We start from the raw sequence: 20,607 nt of genomic DNA on the forward strand, positions 1-20,607 counted from the left end.
TTGCCTGGCCTGTGATTGGCTGACACCCTGGTTGCCTTGGCAACAGCTATAGTTATGATCTCCACCCACTCTACCCATGGCAACCAACCTGCGTTGTCCAATCACAGCGCTGCCTTGTGTTGCCACGTATGCTCATTAAAAGTAACTTTAAGCTTGATGTTTCTGTGCAGTTGTTTCTAAAGTGTAGTTGTTTATTTGGGCTTGTTTCTAAAGTGTAGTTGTTTATTTGGTCTTGTTTCTAAAGTGTAGTTGTTTATTTGGGCTTGTTTCTAAAGTGTAGTTGTTTATTTGGTCTTGTTTCTAAAGTGTAGTTGTTTAAACTCAAACTGTTTCATGTGAATAAAAATATATATATTTTTTTCCTTTCACGTTTCTATCTCTAGATCGATAACCTCACAACGTGTCGCATCACAACATGTTTGTAGATCTGCTCTTTTCAAACAGCTGTAGTTTATAGTATAATATAATAGTTTTATATTTTAAACTGTAATATAGTTGCTTCGCTCAAACGCCCTATTGTTCCATACTGCAGTGGTTCCCAATGTGGGGCCCGGGGACCCCCAGGGGTCCTTGAGGGAGTTACAGGGGGTCCCCAGCTAAATGATAGTTTGGAACCAAATAGAAGGGTCTGTAATGGGACCCTTATGGGTCTGGGACCTCTATGGGATTTAAGACCCATGGGTCTTAAATTAACCTTTTTGTTTTTAAATATGAATTAGATTCCAAGATAGAAATGCCATTAAATGGGGGTCTGTAGACTAATGCATGTCAAACTGGGGGTCCTTGGAATTAAACGGGTTGAGAAACACTGCTAGAGCCGTGAAAATCTTCCCTTATGGGGGTCCCTGACATATCTTTTCAAATGGGGGTCCCTGGCATATCTTTTCAAATGGGGGTCCCTGGCATATCTTTTCAAATGGGGGTCCCTGGCATATCTTTTCAAATGGGGGTCCCTGGCATATCTTTTCAAATGGGAGTCCCTGCCATATCTTTTCAAATGGGGGTCCCTGGCATATATTTTCAAATGGGGGTCCCTGGCATACTTAGCATATTCTGCTCATAGCTTTAAGTCTTTAAATGTTCTGATGAATTGAACATGGAGGACCGTGACGTACAAGTATTTTTTCCGGGTTTTTTTATCCTCGTAGCAGTTTTTTCGTGAAAACTTTCTTTAGAAAGAAACTTTAGAACAAGAAACAATCAATTAAATCACCTGGTTTGCTTGTTTCTCCTGCTAAATCTGGCAACCCCCCCGGCCCAGGGGACGGTTGTGATCAAGCTGCCCCTCCGGCCCATGGGACGGTATGACCGCAGACAGACGGACAGAAAAGAATCAACACCAACATTAACCCGTTTGTTTTATTATTTAGACATTGTATTGTTTTATATTAAGAGTAATTAATTAATCGGAGGTGTTGAGGATGCCAGGTATGATGGATAGATCCTCCTCGGAGTATCTACACGGCAACAAGAGATCCAATAACAACGGATCTAAAAGTCCTTCTAATGGACATTACTCTGAGGACAGCGGCAGTGATGAAGACCACGGTATTTATTTATTTATGCCTTCATTGTCTTAATTTAATAACATTTAAATTCTGTGTTTTATTTTATAGGCTACTATAATTATATAAACACACTCAGCAGGCTGTTGGCCAACCCGCCAGGATAGCCTCGAACAAGCCTGTTATTCTATGATGACTGATTATATGTATTTTATTATAATTAAATGTAGTTTCATAACAGCAGATTGAATCCTCGCTGTTTTGTCTTTTACACTAAACTATCAGTTCTCTGTTTGCACAACATTAATGTATTCTTATTAGGTATATATGACCGCGTACGTTACGTACGGAGGATGGTAGCCTCGAACAACGAGCCTTATCATTAATTCACGTATTAATGGTTGTTGTTTCCCAATTGTGAGGTTATTAATTAATGACGTTTAGTTAATTAACCTGCTGTGTGTTTATAAAAATGTTTATACGGCGCTGTGAGGACATCATGTTGTTGTGATGTCGGCCAGTATAGCCTCGAACACCTCGCCGTGTTCCTATATGGAGCCACCGTAGCCACGGCCCACGGACCACCATTTGATGCCATTTAACCTCTCAGATCCATTTGAGCCACGGACCACCGTTTGATGACATTTAACCTCTCAGACCCATCTGAGCCACGGACCACCATTTGATGACATTTTGCCTCTCAGACCCATCTGAGCCTCTCAGACCCATCTGAGCCACGGACCACCGTTTGATGACATTTAGCCTCTCAGACCCATCTGAGCCACAGACCACCATTTGATGACATTTAAGCCTCTCAGACCAAAAACTAAATAATATTTAGTCCACAATTCCATGGTGTATTGATGTTGGTACCATTAAGAGAGATAACATGGCAAACGTTTATTTAAAATAACAATTATTCTACATTCTCTAATTGTGTAGACATCTTGTAAATTAACTAATGCAGAGTTAAAGATCTAATAAGGCTCCATTTGGTTAGCAACTCTCCATCATTTAACTGGGGACCACCTGCACCCCTCAAGGACCCCTGGTTCTGGGATCAGGCCAGGGACCCCCAGACCAGATTAGTACGTGCTTAAAAATATATTTCATGTATATTTTTGCATATATCTTTCTGAAAGTAGCAGATCTACAAGCTCACACATCTGCTATTTTTAAATAGCAAATGTAGTCTATATCATGTTAATTGCTACTTGCTATTTTAACTCATTTCGCTTCGTTACCCCCTGGAACCCCTTCAGATTACCCCAGGGTTTTGATTGATTGATTGATTGATTGAAATATTTATTAACAGTTTGCAGAATTACAGTACATTTCAAGCACAAACTCAATACAAAGACTGTTAACTGTGAGTGGACCACCCAATTAAGCATTACACTTGTTTACAACAGGGTCCACCATGTTCAATTCATCAAAACATTTAGAGACGTACAAATAGACACTTCTATATAGTCAAAGAACAGAACAGGAATTCATCATAAAGGAAGAAAAAAGGGAAAAGAAAGATATACAGTGAGGGGAAAAGGGGGGGTGGGGGGTGGGGGGGATTCATATTTTACGGGGGCCAGTTTCGAATTGCAGCCGTCCGTAGGTGCCTTTTAAGAGCGGTTTTGAAGGAGTCAAGGGATTCACATGTCTTAATGACTGTTGGTAGGGCGTTCCACATTTTGGTGGCATAGGAGCCCCTCAAGGACCCCTGGGTGGGGGTCCCTCATCCAGGGACCCCTGGGGGTCCTGGGACCCCTGCTGGGGTTACATTTGTCGATGTATCTATATATTTGTGTGGGCTCAGTATAAATGTATGTATTGATATTTTTGTGTGGGCTCAGTATACATGTATGTATTGATATATTTCCAGATGTGGGTATGCGTTTGGGGTCAGTATACATGTATGTATTGATATATTTCCAGATGTGGGGATGCGTGTGGGGTCAGTATTAGGGCTGCGAATCTTTAGGTGTCCCACGATTCGATTCGATTCCGATTCTTGGGGTGACGATTCGATTCAAAAACGATCTTTTCGATTTTTCCGATTCTCGATTCAAAAAAGATTTTTTTCGATTCTAAAGCAGTTTATTTTATTAAAAACAATTAAATATAATTTTAGCATGATCTACTCCAGTCTTCTGGCATGAAAGCAGAGTACATTTAGTAAAAAGCTTGTATAATTGTAAAGGTTTTATCAACTGAATGATTTAAACACACAAAGGTTAAATCCAAGAGTAAGAGAACATGTCTCATTTATTTAGCTTGCACAAATTTGAACCAGTACAAAAGTTACAAAATCTCTTCTCACTCAATACCAGAACAATACATTAGTATTAAAATAGGTGTCAAATAAATACAATTGGCAGGCTTAGCTTAGCTGGTAGTAAATGCACTATGCAGAAACCCAGGCCATAGGTACAATTGTGAAAGAAGAAAAAAAAAAAAAAATTGAAAATGAGAATCGATTCTGAATCGGACAGCATTAGAATCGCGATTCTAACTCGAATCGATTTTTTTTGACAGGCCTAGTCAGTATACATGTATACATTGTATTGATATATTTGTGTGGGCTCAGTATAAATGTATGTATTGATATATTTGTGTGGGCTCAGTATAAATGTATGTATTGATATATTTCCAGATGTGGGGATGCGTGTGGGCACAGACTACCAGGCCAGTATTCCAGACTTCGACCCTGGTGAGTTTCAACAACAGATTAAACCAGCTTTACTGCCTGTCTGTGTCTGTTTCTGATTTGTTTAGTTTTGCGTTTGGGGACCGCAGATGAAATGTAGCATCTTTGCTAATTCTGGTGTATTTACAAGCTACAAGCTCATAGCGCGCCACCGAGTGGCGCGCTACGAGCTTGTAGGTCTGCTATTTTTGAAAAACATAGAAACATGGCTTTTTCAGAAAACTGTCAGGGTGTCGAAGACATTTTTAGAAATAATAGTAGGCCTATTGTAATGTTAGTGATACTATTGTAATATTGTAATATTACTGATACTATTGTAATATTAGTGATACTATTGTAACATTAGTGATACTATTGTAATATTGTAACATTAGTGATACTATTGTAATATTGTAATATTAGTGATCCTATATTGATCCTATATTGTAACGTGTGGATGCTTTTCAAGGTGCTACCAGGTACACTGACAGAGACACTGGAGGGATGTTGGTCTGGTCTCCTTACCACCACCTGGTGGACTCTAAATGTAAGTTCATGTTATTGAAATCTATAGCAATGATTACTGTCACAATATAGAGCTATTTAACACAGTTACTGAACACACTCTATAGCAATGATTACTGTCACAATATAGAGCTATTTAACACTGTTACTGAACACACAGTATAGCAATGATTACTGTCACAATATAGAGCTATTTAACACTGTTACTGAACACACACTCTATAGCAAAGATTACTGCCACAATATAGAGCTATTTAACACTGTTACTGAACACACACTATAGCAATGATTACTGTCACAATATAGAGCTATTTAACACTGTTACTGAACACACTAACAATGATTATTAAAGTATAAACTCTACATGTAACTGTAATCTACAGTGGACGAGTACATTGCCATCGCCAAGGAGAAGCACGGATACAATGTGGAACAAGTAATGTATTACATTTCATTACAATTATTAGTAATCTTTTACATTTCATTATAATTAGACCAATGTTAACATCATCATGTATATATAAATGCACCATGTCTCTGTACGTCTGTACGGTTGTAATCCATGTAACTCGAGAACCGTTTGCCCCACCTAACCCTTACCCCACAAGGAGGGCAGTGCCCGGTGTCGTTCCTCACCCCCACAGGGAGGGCAGTGCCCGGTGTCGTTCCACACCCCCACAGGGAGGGCAGTGCCCGGTGTCGTTCCACACCCCCACAGGGAGGGCAGTGCCCGGTGTCGAGTTGGTCGGACCCACGGTTGTCCAGAACCGCCACAAAAAGACCTCTGCCCGGGCTCTGGACCGGGCCCCTGCCCAGCGTCCATATATGGAGCTGTCCTGTTCTTACATCACAACACTCCATATTTGGGCATGCCTGACACAGAACTCCATATATAGGAATAAAGGGCCACAGAGAGACATTTTCAAATTACTTTTCCAGGAGTCAAGGAGAAAAATTGGACAACTAGATTTTTAGGGGATATATTACCTCCGACTTACTTACTTACGCATGATCACAGGGGTAACGTGACATTCTAATTGGCTGACAATATTAGTGGGAGGGGCCTAAGTAAGCGACTGCGGCAACCACACTTTGCAATTTCTCAAAATTGCGACGTTTCTGAAATGTCACTTCAGTGTTCCTTTGTCATTGTGTGTGTGTGTGTGTGTGTGTGGGTGTGTGTGTGTGTGTGTGTGTGTGTGTGTGTGTGTGTGTGTGTGCGCAGGCGTTAGGCATGCTGTTCTGGCACAAACACAACATAGAGAGGTCGTTGGCAGATCTTCCGAACTTCACTCCGTTCCCAGATGAGTGGAGCGTCGAAGACAGAGTTCTGTTTGAGCAGGCCTTCAGCTTCCATGGGAAGAGCTTCCATAGGATCCAGCAGATGGTAACCAACACCCTAGCAACCACCAACCACAATGCAACACCTATAGCAACCACCAAACACAGTACAACACCCTAGCAACCACAATGCAACACCCTAGCAATCACCAACCACAATGCAACACCCTAGCAACCACCAACCACAGTGCATGGGCACACTTGTGAAAGCTGCATGCTTTTATTGTGAAGGCAAATGTTTCTGAATGTCGCCTGGAAGACTATGGAAACACTCACTCTTGAACGAAGTTGAACTTGAGAAAGTAGCGTTCACAGTGACGTTCATCAGGCCGAAATACATTACGTTCAGTTCACGTTCACCCACAATATGAACGAGTTCGTGAACGATCGTTCTTTGAACACGTTCGGGTACAACACTGCCAGAGTTACTAAACATGTTTGTGTGTTACCTCCTCTCCTTATCCCCTCTCCTTACCTCCTCTCCTCTCCTTATCCTTGCCATAGTTACCAGACAAGCCCATCTCCAGCCTGGTGAAGTATTATTACTCGTGGAAGAAAACTCGCTCCAGAACCAGTTTAATGGACCGACAGGCACGCAAGACCAGGACCACCCAGGATGAGAGGTTAGCCCCTACCACCTAGGTCCTACGCCCTAGAACCATTAACCTAACACTATGAAGACCAGGACCTCCCAGGATGAGAGGTTAGCCCCTAGCCCCTACCCCCTAGCTCCTACCCCCTAGAACCATTAACCTAACACTATGAAGACCAGGACCACCCAGGATGAGAGGTTAGCCCCTAGCCCCTACCCCCTAGCTCCTATCCCCTAGAATCGCTTTGGGTATTTAGAAAAGCGCTATATAAACTTGAGCTATTATTATTATTATTATTATAAACATTAAAACAATTAACCTTATTGATTATTGTTGTTGTCATGTTGTTGTTGTTGTCATAGTGACGAGGAGATGGAAGAGGCCAATCCCGTCGAAGCAAACGACAGCGACTACGACCCCAACAAGGAAACCAAGAAAGAGGTGAAAACATTGTGTTGGCATAGCAGTGTTAGCATAGCAGTGTTGGCATAGCAGTGTTAGCATAGCAGCATAGCAGAGGTTTTTCATTTACTGTTTTCATTTTATTTGTAATAATTATTTGGGAAGGGTTAGAACCTCCTCCAGGAGGAGGCCGGGTGGAGAGAAAACATCTAAAAGAATGTTGATATAATTATGCCTGAAGGGCATGAAGGTGATCATGTTAACTGAGTTAACGAGCTGGGCCTCTGACCTGAGTTAACGAGCTGACCTCTGCCCCCTGCAGGTCCCGGTGGAACCTGCAGCTCAGACGTTGGGTTGTAAGATCGGTGTGGGTCGACGTGAACACCAGACTCTACAACACAGACACCACCAACGGTCCAAATGTAGACCTCCTAAAGGTTAGTATTATTATTACATTAAAGGCGTAGTGAAATGAAAAAGACTTAATCATCACGCTAAAATATGTATCTGAAAACATTATAGGGTAGAAATAAGCCACATAACAGTAAACTGGTGTAGCTGGCCGACAATCTGATTTGTAAACAAACACACACCATGCGTGTTGCGTATAGCATAGCTACCGTCCCTAGCTACCGTCCCATCGCCTGAAGGGATGCGACGCTCTGATTGGTTCAGAAACTTCAGACCGGTGTTTCATGTTGAAACTTCAAAATAAATTGATCACCATTTCCGTTTCCCTACACCTTTAACACAATCAGCCCTGGGATTCCTTCAAAATAGGAGCTCTGGGGTGGCATTGAAGACATGGCCCCCGGAAACAATCCGGGCAAAAAAAAGGAAAAAAAATATTTACCTTGCTTACCTTGCTCTCGTTTCCAATTTATATCGCTAAATAATCCAAAGCGTTCATATTTTGAGCGAGAGGCGGATGAGAAGTCAGAAATGAAGAGCTTAGTATATCCATCAGATCAAAACCACGGAGAGCGCCCTGGATCAGGAGAGACGAGGCATTCTTTAGTAGAATGCCTTAGTAGTATTATTTAGCAGCTGATGCACTCTGGGAGATGTAGTTGTCTGAGGTGTCTTGTAGCAGATCCATGCTCCATGTTATGAGTTCATGCTCCACTTATGAGTTTTAACTCAACAATATCCATCAGATCAAAACCGCGGAGAGCACCCTGGATTAGGAGAGACCTTTCCTTTCTGCAGCGGTAAACGGGAAGTAAACAGGAATTAAACGGGAAGTAAACGGGACCGCACATGAACGGTGGCCTTGGAGTCTCACTCAAAAATAAAAAAAAATCACACCCGTGTGAACCGAGTGTTGCAACTCCCCCCCCCCCCACACCTCTCTTTCTCTCTCTCTCTCTCTCTCTCTCATTAGCAGGCAACAGAGCAGCACTATCCTTCTCTCTGTTTCTGGCGCCCCCTACTGGTACTAATAGTCATATACTGGTGCTCAGATACACATAGGTGTACACGGACGGACATTGCTGGTTGTAGGAGTGGTTGCACCACTCAAAAAGAAAACATTCAGAATGTTCTTCTCTCGCCTGATATCATTGAAGATGCGCTAGGACGTGTACTGTACACACGTCCTTGCAACACGTCGGTTGGATTGCTTATGACGTGTGGACACGTCGGATGGACAGAACATGTTAATAATAATAATAATAATAATGATAATTTTTTCCAGGTATGTATCTCAGTCAGGAGGATGTGGTCTCTGTATCCTGCAGCGTCTCGGCTGCCAACACTGTCCTGAAAACCCTGGATATGGAACTGATATCACTGAAGAGACAGGTCAGTTATACCTCCTACCTCCTTACCTCCTTACCTCCTACAACCTTATCACTGAAGAGACAGGTCAGTTATACCCCCTACCTCCTTACCTCCTTACCTCCTACATCCTTATCACTGAAGAGACAGGTCAGTTATACCCCCTACCTCCTTACCTCCTACATCCTTATCACTGAAGAGACAGGTCAGTTATACCCCCTACCTCCTTACCTCCTACATCCTTACCTCCTACATCCTTACCTCCTACCTCCTTACCTCCTACATACTTACCTTCTACAACCTTACCTCCTACAACCTTATCACTGATGAGACAGGTCAGTTATACCTCCTACATCCTTACCTCCTACATCCTTATCACAAAAGAGACGGGTCAGTTATACCTCCTACCTCCTACATCCTTACCTCCTACATCCTTACCTCCTACCTCCTCTCCATACCTCCTCTCCTGCCTCCTCTCCTTACCTTCTCTCCTTACCTCCTCCTCTCCTTACCTCCTCCTCTCCTTACCTCCTCCTCTCCTTACCTCCTCCTCTCCTTACCTTCTCTCCTTACCTCCTCCTCTCCTTACCCCCTCCTCTCCTGCCTCTCCTTAACTCCTCCTCTCCTTGTCTCCTCTCATGTGGTGTCAGTCCTGGTTCCATTTCATACAGTGATTACCAATAGAACAATATTGGGGGATTTTTGCGATTTCTGCACGTTTAGCTGTGTTGCTCATTCATTCCACAGGGTGGCGCTACCCCCACGTTTAGCTGTGTTGCTCATTCATTCCACAGGGTGGCGTTACCCCCACGTTTAGCTGTGTTGCTCATTCATTCCACAGGGTGGCGCTACCCCCACGTTTAGCTGTGTTGCTCATTCATTCCACAGGGTGGCGTTACCCCCATGTTTAGCTGTGTTGCTCATTCATTCCACAGGGTGGCGCTACGCACACGTTTAGCTGTGTTGCTCATGCCACGATCCTTACGAGTTATACTTCGTTGTAAAGGTGACTAATGAACGTTAAAAAACAATATAAATTTTTAACAACAGTTTAACAACATTGTATCATACATAGGCCTATTATGTATTTATTAACAGATGAACATATTGTAATGTAGGTGTAGAGGTAACGGTCAGGTTTAATAATCATATTTATGTACTTCAGGTCCAAAACGCCAAACAGATGAACATATCATTGTAATGTAGGTGTAGAGGTAACGGTCAGGTTTAATAATCATATTTATGTACTTCAGGTCCAAACCGCCAAACAGATGAACATATCGTTGTAATGTAGGTGTAGAGGTAACGGTCAGGTTTAATAATCATATTTATGTACTTCAGGTCCAAACAGATGAACATATCATTGTAATGTAGGTGTAGAGGTAACGGTCAGGTTTAATAAACATATTATGTACTTCAGGTCCAAACAGATGAACATATCATTGTAATGTAGGTGTAGAGGTAACGGTCAGGTTTAATAATCATATTTATGTACTTCAGGTCCAAAACGCCAAACAGATGAACATATCATTGTAATGTAGGTGTAGAGGTAACGGTCAGGTTTAATAATCATATTTATGTACTTCAGGTCCAAACCGCCAAACAGATGAACATATCGTTGTAATGTAGGTGTAGAGGTAACGGTCAGGTTTAATAATCATATTTATGTACTTCAGGTCCAAACAGATGAACATATCATTGTAATGTAGGTGTAGAGGTAACGGTCAGGTTTAATAAACATATTATGTACTTCAGGTCCAAACAGATGAACATATCATTGTAATGTAGGTGTAGAGGTAACGGTCAGGTTTAATAATCATATTTATGTACTTCAGGTCCAAACAGCCAAACAGATGAACATATCGTTGTAATGTAGGTGTAGAGGTAACGGTCAGGTTTAATAAACATATTTATGTACTTCAGGTCCAAACAGATGAACATATCATTGTAATGTAGGTGTAGAGGTAACGGTCAGGTTTAATAATCATATTTATGTACTTCAGGTCCAAACAGATGAACATATCATTGTAATGTAGGTGTAGAGGTAACGGTCAGGTTTAATAATCATATTTATGTACTTCAGGTCCAAAACGCCAAACAGATGAACAGCGCTCTGAAACACATCATGGAGGCGGGGCTTGATGACTACAGACTGCCTGAGGTAAGACAAGACACGCCCCCTGAAAGCAGGGCCCTCCCCCTTAAATTAGGTCCCGCTCCCTTAAAGTAGGTCCCGCTCAGGGGGGCAGTCAGACAGATATTTTGTGAAGCCACTAAGGAAATGAAAGTTCATATAATGGCCTGTTGTGGTGCTGTCATTGGACCCAGAAAAACCCATAACCCATGCAGGGGAGGGCCTCTTGTGTGTGTGTGTGTGTGTGTGTGTGTGTGTGTGTGTGTTTGTGTGTGTGTGTGTGTGACTGACCACTGACCAGTTGTCTTAAGTTCTGAGCCAATTTGTGTCTTTAATTAGACAGTATTGTCTACCAGTTGTCTTGTCTGAAGTTGTTGGACTTTTGAGGTCCAAAAAGTTTGAGAGCCACTGGTGTAGGCAATTACACCTGGTTTACTGTTGAGGTTCAATATATTATATTGAAGTTGAAGTTTATTTCTCCCTCATGGCAAAAGGTTATGTCTTATGTGTAAGTTGTAACTTGTAAGTACCTGTCTATGCTGTTCTACTCTATGCACCTTGTGAAACCTGCTCCCAAAAACAATCCAAATTCTTAGACATATTACAACTTTTTTTTACGCAAATAGTTACTTTCCCTAGTAACTAGTTACTTTTACAATAGAGTAATTCAGTTACTAACTCAGTTACTTTTTTGGAGAAGTAACTAGTAACATAACTAATTACTTTTTTAAAGTAACGCGCCCAACACTGATTTGGACCCAACTTCACCTAGACTGTATTACCTTAATAAACATTGTCATGAATACTTTCTTCTTCCAGTCACTAGTTTAAAGTCTCATTTCTAATGTCATAATATTCTTATTGGAAAATTATGGTCCCATTAATTAAAAAAATGTCCATAAAGTCGCGTATGTTCTGAGGGGCGTGGCTATCGTTACAGTCTATGATAGGGATTCCCCTCCCACTCGAGTCAAAATAAAAACCAATGGAGAAGAAGGGGGGAAGTCCCGCCTCGTTGTCTGGGCCAGCCAATGGCCAGCTGGGCCAAAACGGATCTAGAAAGATGGCGACTTCCATTGCAAGGACTGACAGGCTTCATTTTACCTTCATGTTAGACCCGGGGAACGCTTTGTCCATATTTTTTACAGTCTATGGTCCTGCTCCCTTACATTAGGCCCCTCCCCCTTAAAGCAGGGCCCTCTCCCTTAAATTAGGTCCCGCTCCCTTAAAGCAGGGCCCTCCTCCTTAAAGCAGGCCATACCAAAGGACTGAGCAACCAGCTGAGCAGTTAGTTCCATCTCCATCCAGTTGAGGCTGAACCAGCTGAGCAGTTAGGACTTCAGTGTGTAACATTGTAATGACCCCTAGCAGGTCAAAGGTCAGTGTGTAACATTGTAATGACCTCTAGCAGGTCAAAGGTCAGTGTGTAACATTGTAATGACCTCTAGCAGGTCAAAGGTCAGTGTGTAACATTGTAATGACCTCTAGCAGGTCAAAGGTCAGTGTGTAACATTGTAATGAACTCTAGCAGGTCAAAGGTCAGTGTGTAACATTGTAATGACCTCTAGCAGGTCAAAGGTCAGTGTGTAACATTGTAATGACCACTTGCAGGTCAACCAGAAGGTCAACGCCCGCTGGACGACCGACGAGCAACTATTGGCTGTCCAAGGTCAGAGGTCAAGTTAATTAACCCCTAACCCCCTAAAGGTCAGAGGTCAAGTTCATTAACCCTCCTACAGGTCAGAGGTCAACTAACCTCTCCATTCTGTTACATGATTAAAGCATATCGAAGTGTAGCGTAACGTAGCGTATTGTATCGTTATAATAACGTTATTAGTATTATTTCTACAGTTCATAACGTAATCGTAGTGTAGCATAACGATATGTTATTTCTACAGGAGTTCATAACGTCATCGTAGCGTAGCATAACGATGTGTTATTTCTAAAGGAGTTCATAATGTCATGGTAGCGTAGCGTACGTAGCATAACGATGTTATTTCTAAAGGAGTTCGTAACATCATCGTAGTGTATTATTTCTACAGGAGTTCGTAATGTCTTTGTAACATCGTATCATAGCGTACGTAGCATAACAATATGTTATTTCTACAGGAGTTCGTAAGTATGGTAAGGACTTCCAGGCCATCGCGGACGTCATCGGGAACAAGACGGTCGGCCAGGTGAAGAACTTCTTCGTGAACTACCGTCGGAGGTTCAACCTGGAGGAAGTGCTGCAGGAGTGGGAGGCGGAGCAGGACAGCGCCCCCGCTGGAGAGGAGGGCAAACGCAGCTCCAGCATGCCCTCTGGGAACAGCGCCCCCGCTGGAGAGGAGGGCAAACGCAGCTCCAGCACGCCCTCTGGGAAAAGCACAGACGAAGAAGACGACGAGGTAACCGTTAACGTTTTCTGTGACGATAAAAGTTACAGAAATTACCTTACAGGATGTTCTGAAAGGCCTTAGAAGACAATTTCCGCCCCCTCAAAAGCGTTAGCGTGGATCGGCTAAAGCTAATTAACATGAATTTAAGAGCCTTGAGAAGCATTAATATTTTACCTGTACGGTAAGGTTTGGGAACCAGTGCTATATATAATACCTGGTGTGTCCTCTAGGGGGCAGCAGTGATATATATAATACCTTGTGTGTCCTCCAGGGGGCAGCAGTGATATATATAATACCTTGTGTGTCCTCCAGGGGGAAGCAGTGATATATATATAATACCTTGTGTGTCCTCCAGGGGGCAGCAGTGATCTATAATACCTTGTGTGTCCTCCAGGGGGCAGCAGTGTCATCAGGACCGTCACCTGCCACATCCTCTTCCTCCTCCTCCTCGTTGACCTCTGTGACCCCCGTGGCTCCTCCCCCTCCTTTGCTCCGCCCATCGCTGCCGTTGGCCACGCCCCCTCTGCACCGCCAGCCGCCGCCCCTCCAGCAGCAGCCCCGCCCCTCCCTCCTCCAGGTAGCGTAAAAAATAAATAATTTAATTATTTTAATAATAAAAAATACATAATTTAATTATTATAATAATAAAAAATATATAATTTTATTTAAAAAAAATAAAAAATACGTAATTTAATTATTTTAATAATAAAAAATACATTTAATAAAAAATATATCATTTAATTATTTAAAAAAAATACAAATACATAATTTAATTTAAATAATACATCATTTAATTATTACATATATATCTATTTTTTCCTGCCATCTACAAACATATTCGTACCCCCTAGGCTAGGGTACGGCATCAGCCATCTATGTAGAGGTTCGTAACCCCCCCACCCCCCCAGTATACTCCATATATTAAAGCGGTGATCGTCAGTTTAGCTTTTAGCATTGCTCTGGTTGCTATGCAACGCCTCTGTCCCCACCAGCTATGGGATTTTTTACATCCAGCTCCATTTAGACTCCCATTATAACAGGATACTCAAAGCCCTGCATCTCTAAACTCTTCGAGCGCTGTCCGTGGTGAGCCGTCGCGCATCCCGACGATCGCATTTAATTTCTGACTTTGTCTCGCATCGCTGCGGACGACATGAGACCGTTTCTGACGAGAAGCGCATTTCTGGTCAAAACACGGTTTATTCCACGGCGCCCAGAGCGGACGCTGTGGTGGACGGTCAGCCTTGAGCAGGAGATCTATAGATCTGTGGTGGTCGGCCGCGGTCAGCCTTTCTGATCAGAGTGGGAGATCCGGATATGATACGACAACACACACAGTGTAAGTAACAGGATAACATCCGGTCGCAGGTTTTGGCTCTTCAAAATATAGTATAACGGGGTGAAGGGGGGAATCCTCGTGTTAATTACAGCGAAATCCTGGTGGCCAAATGGTTAATTTAGAATTCTGTAGAACGATGGTTTTCGTCGCCAAAAATAATATGTTTTCGAGAGGTTTTAAATGTTTGTTTTTAGTTCGAGTTTAAAAACGCCATTGACAATGAAAAACAATATTGTCCATTACGTCATATTGTCTCTTTATTGTTAATGGCGTTTAATGTTTGTTTGCACCGTTTGTTTTACATCACCATTACATCACCTAATCAACATGAGTTAGACTTTAATATATGAGTGCCCCTCTCTTCACATGGGTGTGGTTTTTTGGTCTCTTGTTACCTTGTTTCCTTGTTACATTGTTGCCTTGTAACCTTGTGTCCTTGTTAAACCACCCCCTCTCGTGTAATATTGCTTAATTAAACATTAATAAACATGTAATTAATTAATGTAATTAATGGTGATATTATATTTTTTTCCGTCTCTCCAGCAGCAGCCACGCCCCTCCCTCGGTCAAGCCCCGCCCCCTCTGATCCGCCCGTCATCTTCAAGCTCCGCCTCCTCCCTGCCCCCCCGCCTCAACCCCAGGCCTGCCCCCAGTGCGCCATCAGCCAATCACAACCCCAGGCCCGCCCCCAGCACGCCGAGCTCTTCCGCCCAGCAGCAGTCGGCCAATCACCTATCGGAAACAACAGGCTCCTCCTCCTCCTCAACGTCCTGCCCTACGCAGCTACACTAGAAGCGGCGGGGCTGGCCACTGATGATGTCACTCAGCGGGGGAGGGCTGTGATTGGCTCCTAGATGTGTCAATTATGTGTTTGTGTTTGTTTTGTGAGGTCACTGTGAGGTCACAGAAATAGCAGGAAATTAAACCACATTCAATAATTTTACATTAAATGATAAAATATAATTTACATTGTTTTTAAACTACATTACATTAAATTATATAATTTACATGTACAGTATTTTGAAACCACATTGATTCATATTTACATTCAATTATTACATCTGTCTAAATAACTTGTTTAATTACATGTGACAGGAAAGAAACAAGCTTAAAGTTACTCATAATAGCCAGACTTGGCAACGCATTATTAATTTCTTAACAAATGAAACTAATGTTGTTTTTAATGACGTATTTCTGTGTATCTGCTATTCATTCATTGTCAACATGCTAATTAATTAATTGGTAGATTGTAAAACACTAATGACGATTAATTGAAAGATTATGATCTTTATTCAAATCATTATCACCATCAGCCACGCCCGTTACTGTGTAGCATAGTGCATCGTGATTGGTTCAAGCCCATAATGCATTCTGATTGGCTGAAGCCAGAGGACTTTGTAAAAAAAGAAAAACGAAACAAAAAGTGGATAATGAATTAATTAATGAATTAATGATGTATCAGTGAGTTGCGTTGTATGTTAATTATGTTAATTATGCTAAGTATGCTAATTATGTTAATTAGATGTATACACGTTCATATTTATTTTATTGGTGTTTTAAATAAACGCATCAGTCTCACAGCTGTGTGTGTGTGTGTGTTCTACATGATCTAGTTATATGTTCTGCAGGCCCCCCCCCTGGGTTTACTGTAGGACTATAGTAAATATTAATAAAGACATCGGCGTAAAATATTGTAAGACATGAACCTGAAACATGAACCTAAAACATGAACCTGAACATGAAACTAAAACATGAACCTGAAACATGAACCTAAAACATGAACCTAAAACATGAACCTGAAACATGAAACTAAACATGAACCTGAAACATGAAACTAAACATGAACCTAAAACATGACACTAAACATGAACCTGAAACATGAACCTAAAACATGAACCTGAAACATGAACCTAAAACATGAAAATAAAACATGAACCTAAAAACATGAAACTAAAACATGAACCTGAAACATGAACCTAAAACATGAACCTAAAACATGAAAATAAAACATGAACCTAAAACTTGAAACTAAACATGAACCTTGGGCACAAACATGGGGAGGAATTCATAATCACATGTTTTAATGTAAGTAAAAACAGGGACTGCTTACATAGTAACCCTTTAATGACATTAATATTATTTATTGTAATTAATGAGAGCTGAATATGTAAATGAGTTCATCAGGATAATATTTATTCAAAACTAGCATGTGAGATAATTTACATACTATGTAACATAGTGAAGTAATGATACTGCTGGAATATAATTTACATGATAAATTCAATACGTTTTTATTCATACTTTGTACAGTAAATAAATCCATGAATAATGAGTCAATGAATAATTATTCATACTTTGTACAATAAATAAATCCTTGGATAAATAAATGTTATAATCAAATATCAGAGAGGTCAGCCTTTAAAGGAACACTTCACCCATTTTCACTTCAGCCTTTAAAGGAACACTTCGCCCATTTTCACTTCAGCCTTTAAAGGAACACTTAGCCCATTTTCAACCTCCTTTAAGCACAGTTAAAGGGGAATTTAAACCACAGGATGTTTTAGTTTGTTTCAGGTTAAAAACTACATTGATTGATTGATTGATTGATTGAATATTGTATTAAACAGTACAGAGTACGGTCTAAAAGGATATCATGGTGTTGTTTCCATTCAAGTCCTGGGTATTCAATTCATAATCAAGCAGATTAAAAACATGGCAGACTGTGTACTATGACTAATGACCCTTGACCCTTATGCAGCTGTTAAGGTTACATCACTTCACTTCAGTCGGCCATGTTTTTAATCTGCTGTAGTTTTTAATCTGCTGTAGTTTTTAACCTGGAGAGTAAAACAAACTACAAATCCTGGGGTTCCGTTACCCGTTAAGGGGATTCCTTCCCCTTTAAGGGTTTGTTTCCCCTTTAAGGGGATTCCTTCCCCTTCCTTCCGTCCACTCATACTCCATGGCACTGAGAGCAGAATGTTCCAGGTAACTTGTAGATCTGTTATATTAATGTCAGCGAATCACTGATTATAATGATTGTGCAGATCAGATTGAATCTTCATTAGTGGACGCACATCAATAATGATGACGTCATCACAGATAACGCTTCGTTATCTGTGATTAAATAACTTGATTAACTTTATTACACAATCAATGAGTCTCTTTAATGAATTACTTACAATCATTTAGAGTTAATCTTTTTCTAAAATAAAGAGAACAAAATACTGTATAGGTTTATAGACTGTAAAATACTGCGTGTACGTGTGCCTCACGTAATTAAGCACACCACTGATATTAAACTCCACCTCAAAAGACCACCAAAACTGAACAAGTATACTGTGTGTGTGTGTGTGTGTGTGTGTGTGTGTGTGTGTGTGTGTGTGTGTGCGTAATGTCCATTCTAATATGAATAATAGTTTGTATTTGAAGAGCTCAGATCTTCTGCTGGAGTCGATGTCTCAAGAACTTCTTCATATCGTTGTCTCTTATCTTATCTTATCTCCATAATTATTTATGATCCGATCGGGAGCGGATGGTTTTCATCTTGTAGTCACTGGTTTGTTGTACTCAGGATGGTAACTTATGTCCTGTTGTAGTCACTGGTTTGTAGTCATCAGGATGGTAACTTACGTCATGTTGTAGTCACTGGTTTGTAGTCATCAGCATGGTAACGTACGTCATGTTGTAGTCACTGGTTTGTAGTCATCAGGATGGTAACTTATGTCATGTTGTAGTCACTGGTTTGTAGTCAACAGGATGGTAACTTACGTCATGTTGTAGTCAGTGGTTTGTAGTCATCAGGATGGTAACTTACATCATGTTGTAGTCACTGGTTTGTAGTCATCAGGATGGTAACTTACATCATGTTGTAGTCACTGGTTTGTAGTCCTCAGGATGGTAACTTACATCATGTTGTAGTCATTGGTTTGTAGTCATCAGGATGGTAACTTATGTCATGTTGTAGACACTGGTTTGTAGTCATCAGGATGGTAACTTACATCATGTTGTAGTCACTGGTTTGTAGTCATCAGGACGGTAACTTACGTCATGTTGTAGTCACTGGTTTGTAGTTGTGAATGCAGTGATTGCGAATGCAATGAGCGATTACTATAGAAGCCTGCCTAGCTCGCCTGCCTGTCTGTCTGTTTGTGTGTCACGCTGTAACACCACCCACCCGCCACCAGAGGGTGCAGCTAGTTGTATCACACATAATTCCCTGCATCATATCAGGGTCTACCCAATCAGGGCATCATCATATCAGGGCTAGAGTGGCCACATGGTAACCGTAAGGTTGCCAGTTCGATCCCTGTGGGCTCCCCCAGAGTTAGTGTGGAAGTGTCCTTGAGCAAGACTCTGAAACCCTGATTGCTCCTGATGTGCTGGTTGGTGCCTTGCATGGTTTCTTCCGCCATCGGTGTGTGTGAATGGGTGAATGTAATGCAAAATCTATGTAAAGGTGTGTGAATGGGTGAATGTAATGCACCTAATGTAATGCAATCTATGTAAAGCGCCTTGGATAAAGGCGCTATATAAATGCACCATTTACCAATTATTCCAAGTCGTAACAAGCAGGAGGAACCATAACTGGTGACGCGGTGTTACCATCGTAGACTACAACGTGTTGTGTGTTTGTATTTATTCGATAAACTAACGTTACTTTCATCATACAACAGCGTCACTCACAAGTAGCAGAATGCAAGTTCTACAAAACGCAATGGGAAGCTTGAGGGTCTGCTATTCTCCCTGTTTCTTATTTTTATTTGAATCCTAATTAATAATACTAATAGTAATGATTAGGGTTGGGCCTTAAACCCCAAGCCTATGAGGTCACAGGCCATAAGATAAGGTAAGGGTTCGAGGTGCTTCACTGCTGCCGTGGTTAAGATCAGGTAAGAGTTAGAAGTGAAGACGAGATGACATGATTCTGAACAAACCAGTTCATGACCAGGTTCTCTCCTGTCACCAGGTTGGAGGTCGTAAGGTCACCAGGTCAGAGGGCATGATGTCACCAGGTCAAAGTTCATGAGGTTATCTCCCATAGACATAAAGGTAGACTCCCCCCCCCCCCCCCCCCCCCCCCCCCCGCGGGAGCATGAGCGTGCTGCTTCACAGTGCGCATGTCCGGGTCTGTAAGTCCCGGAAAAGATGTGCTGTGATTGGCAAGTAGTCACCTGAGTGGTGGCAAAAAAAAAAAAAACAACAGGTCGCTCCAACGAATTGCAGCGGCCAATGAGGTGGCTCCAATGAACTGCAGCGGCCAATGAGGTGGCTCCAATGAACTGCAGCGGGCCAATGAGGTGGCTCCAATGAACTGCAGCGGGCCAATGAGGCAACGAACTGCAGCGGCCAATGAGGTGGCTCAAATGAACTGCAGCGGCCAATGAGGTGGCTCCAATGAACTGCAGCGGCCAATGATGTGGCTCCAATGAACTGCAGCAGGCCAATGAGGTCGCTCCAACGAACTGCAGCGGCCAATGAGGTGGCTCAAATGAACTGCAGCGGCCAATGAGCTGGCTCCAATGAACTGCAGCGGCCAATGAGGTGGCTCCAATGAACTGCAGCGGGCCAATGAGGTGGCTCCAATGAACTGCAGCGGGCCAATGAGGTGGCTCCAACGAACAGCAGCGGCCAATGAGGCATCTCTTTTTTTAAATATCCATGTTCACCAGGTCAGAGTTCATGAGGTCACCAGGTCAAAGGTCACAGTGTTAGTACGTAGTGCCGGGCTGTGGAACTGAAGCCAATAACTGAACTGGCAAAGTCTGCAGTTCTCAGTAATGTCCAGAAGGCGGCGCTGTTTCCCTCTACTCCCTCTACCCTTTATATTCCATTTAAATACGGTACCTTTAATATAACCGTTTCTTAAACGCTTAATGATTAATTAAACCTTTTCATGAATATTTAGTTTTCTGTCTTTCACAAAGC

The 20,607-nt window shown here is 41.9% G+C and overlaps 1 protein-coding gene across 3 annotated transcripts; it reads left to right on the top strand.

Annotated features, from left to right (window-relative positions):
- Positions 1–1,309: 1,309 nt before the first annotated feature.
- rcor3 (REST corepressor 3) lies at positions 1,310–16,257 on the top strand. 3 transcript variants are annotated; one of them, XM_080756475.1, is made up of 14 exons: positions 1,310–1,548; positions 4,156–4,212; positions 4,658–4,735; positions 5,097–5,149; positions 5,939–6,100; positions 6,559–6,677; positions 7,010–7,088; positions 7,372–7,486; positions 8,746–8,852; positions 10,912–10,989; positions 12,574–12,631; positions 13,072–13,349; positions 13,735–13,917; positions 15,223–16,257. In XM_080756475.1, exons 1-14 carry the CDS (start codon positions 1,422–1,424, stop codon positions 15,469–15,471), a joined length of 1,743 nt encoding a protein of 580 aa, XP_080612601.1. In that variant the 5' UTR covers positions 1,310–1,421; the 3' UTR covers positions 15,472–16,257. The 3 variants fall into 3 exon arrangements, with proteins under 3 accessions (XP_080612601.1, XP_080612602.1, XP_080612603.1); XM_080756476.1 differs by having other exon boundaries at positions 15,226–16,257; XM_080756477.1 differs by lacking the exons at positions 1,310–1,548; positions 4,156–4,212 and having other exon boundaries at positions 4,665–4,735; positions 5,097–5,154.
- The last annotated feature ends 4,350 nt before the right edge of the window (positions 16,258–20,607 follow it).

Source organism: Protomyctophum bolini (assembly GCF_963924005.1).
Source record: "Protomyctophum bolini genome assembly, chromosome: 3".
Taxonomy (NCBI): Eukaryota; Metazoa; Chordata; class Actinopteri; order Myctophiformes; family Myctophidae; genus Protomyctophum; species Protomyctophum bolini.

Excerpts from the sequence above, each read along its gene's own strand:
- rcor3 (XM_080756475.1), top strand. The coding sequence starts at position 1,422 with ATGCCAGGTATGATGGATAGATCCTCCTCGGAGTATCTACACGGCAAC. Across the intron at positions 4,213-4,657 it reads TATTCCAGACTTCGACCCTG|GTGCTACCAGGTACACTGAC; the intron begins GTGAGTTTCAAC and ends ATGCTTTTCAAG. Across the intron at positions 10,990-12,573 it reads ATGACTACAGACTGCCTGAG|GTCAACCAGAAGGTCAACGC; the intron begins GTAAGACAAGAC and ends GACCACTTGCAG.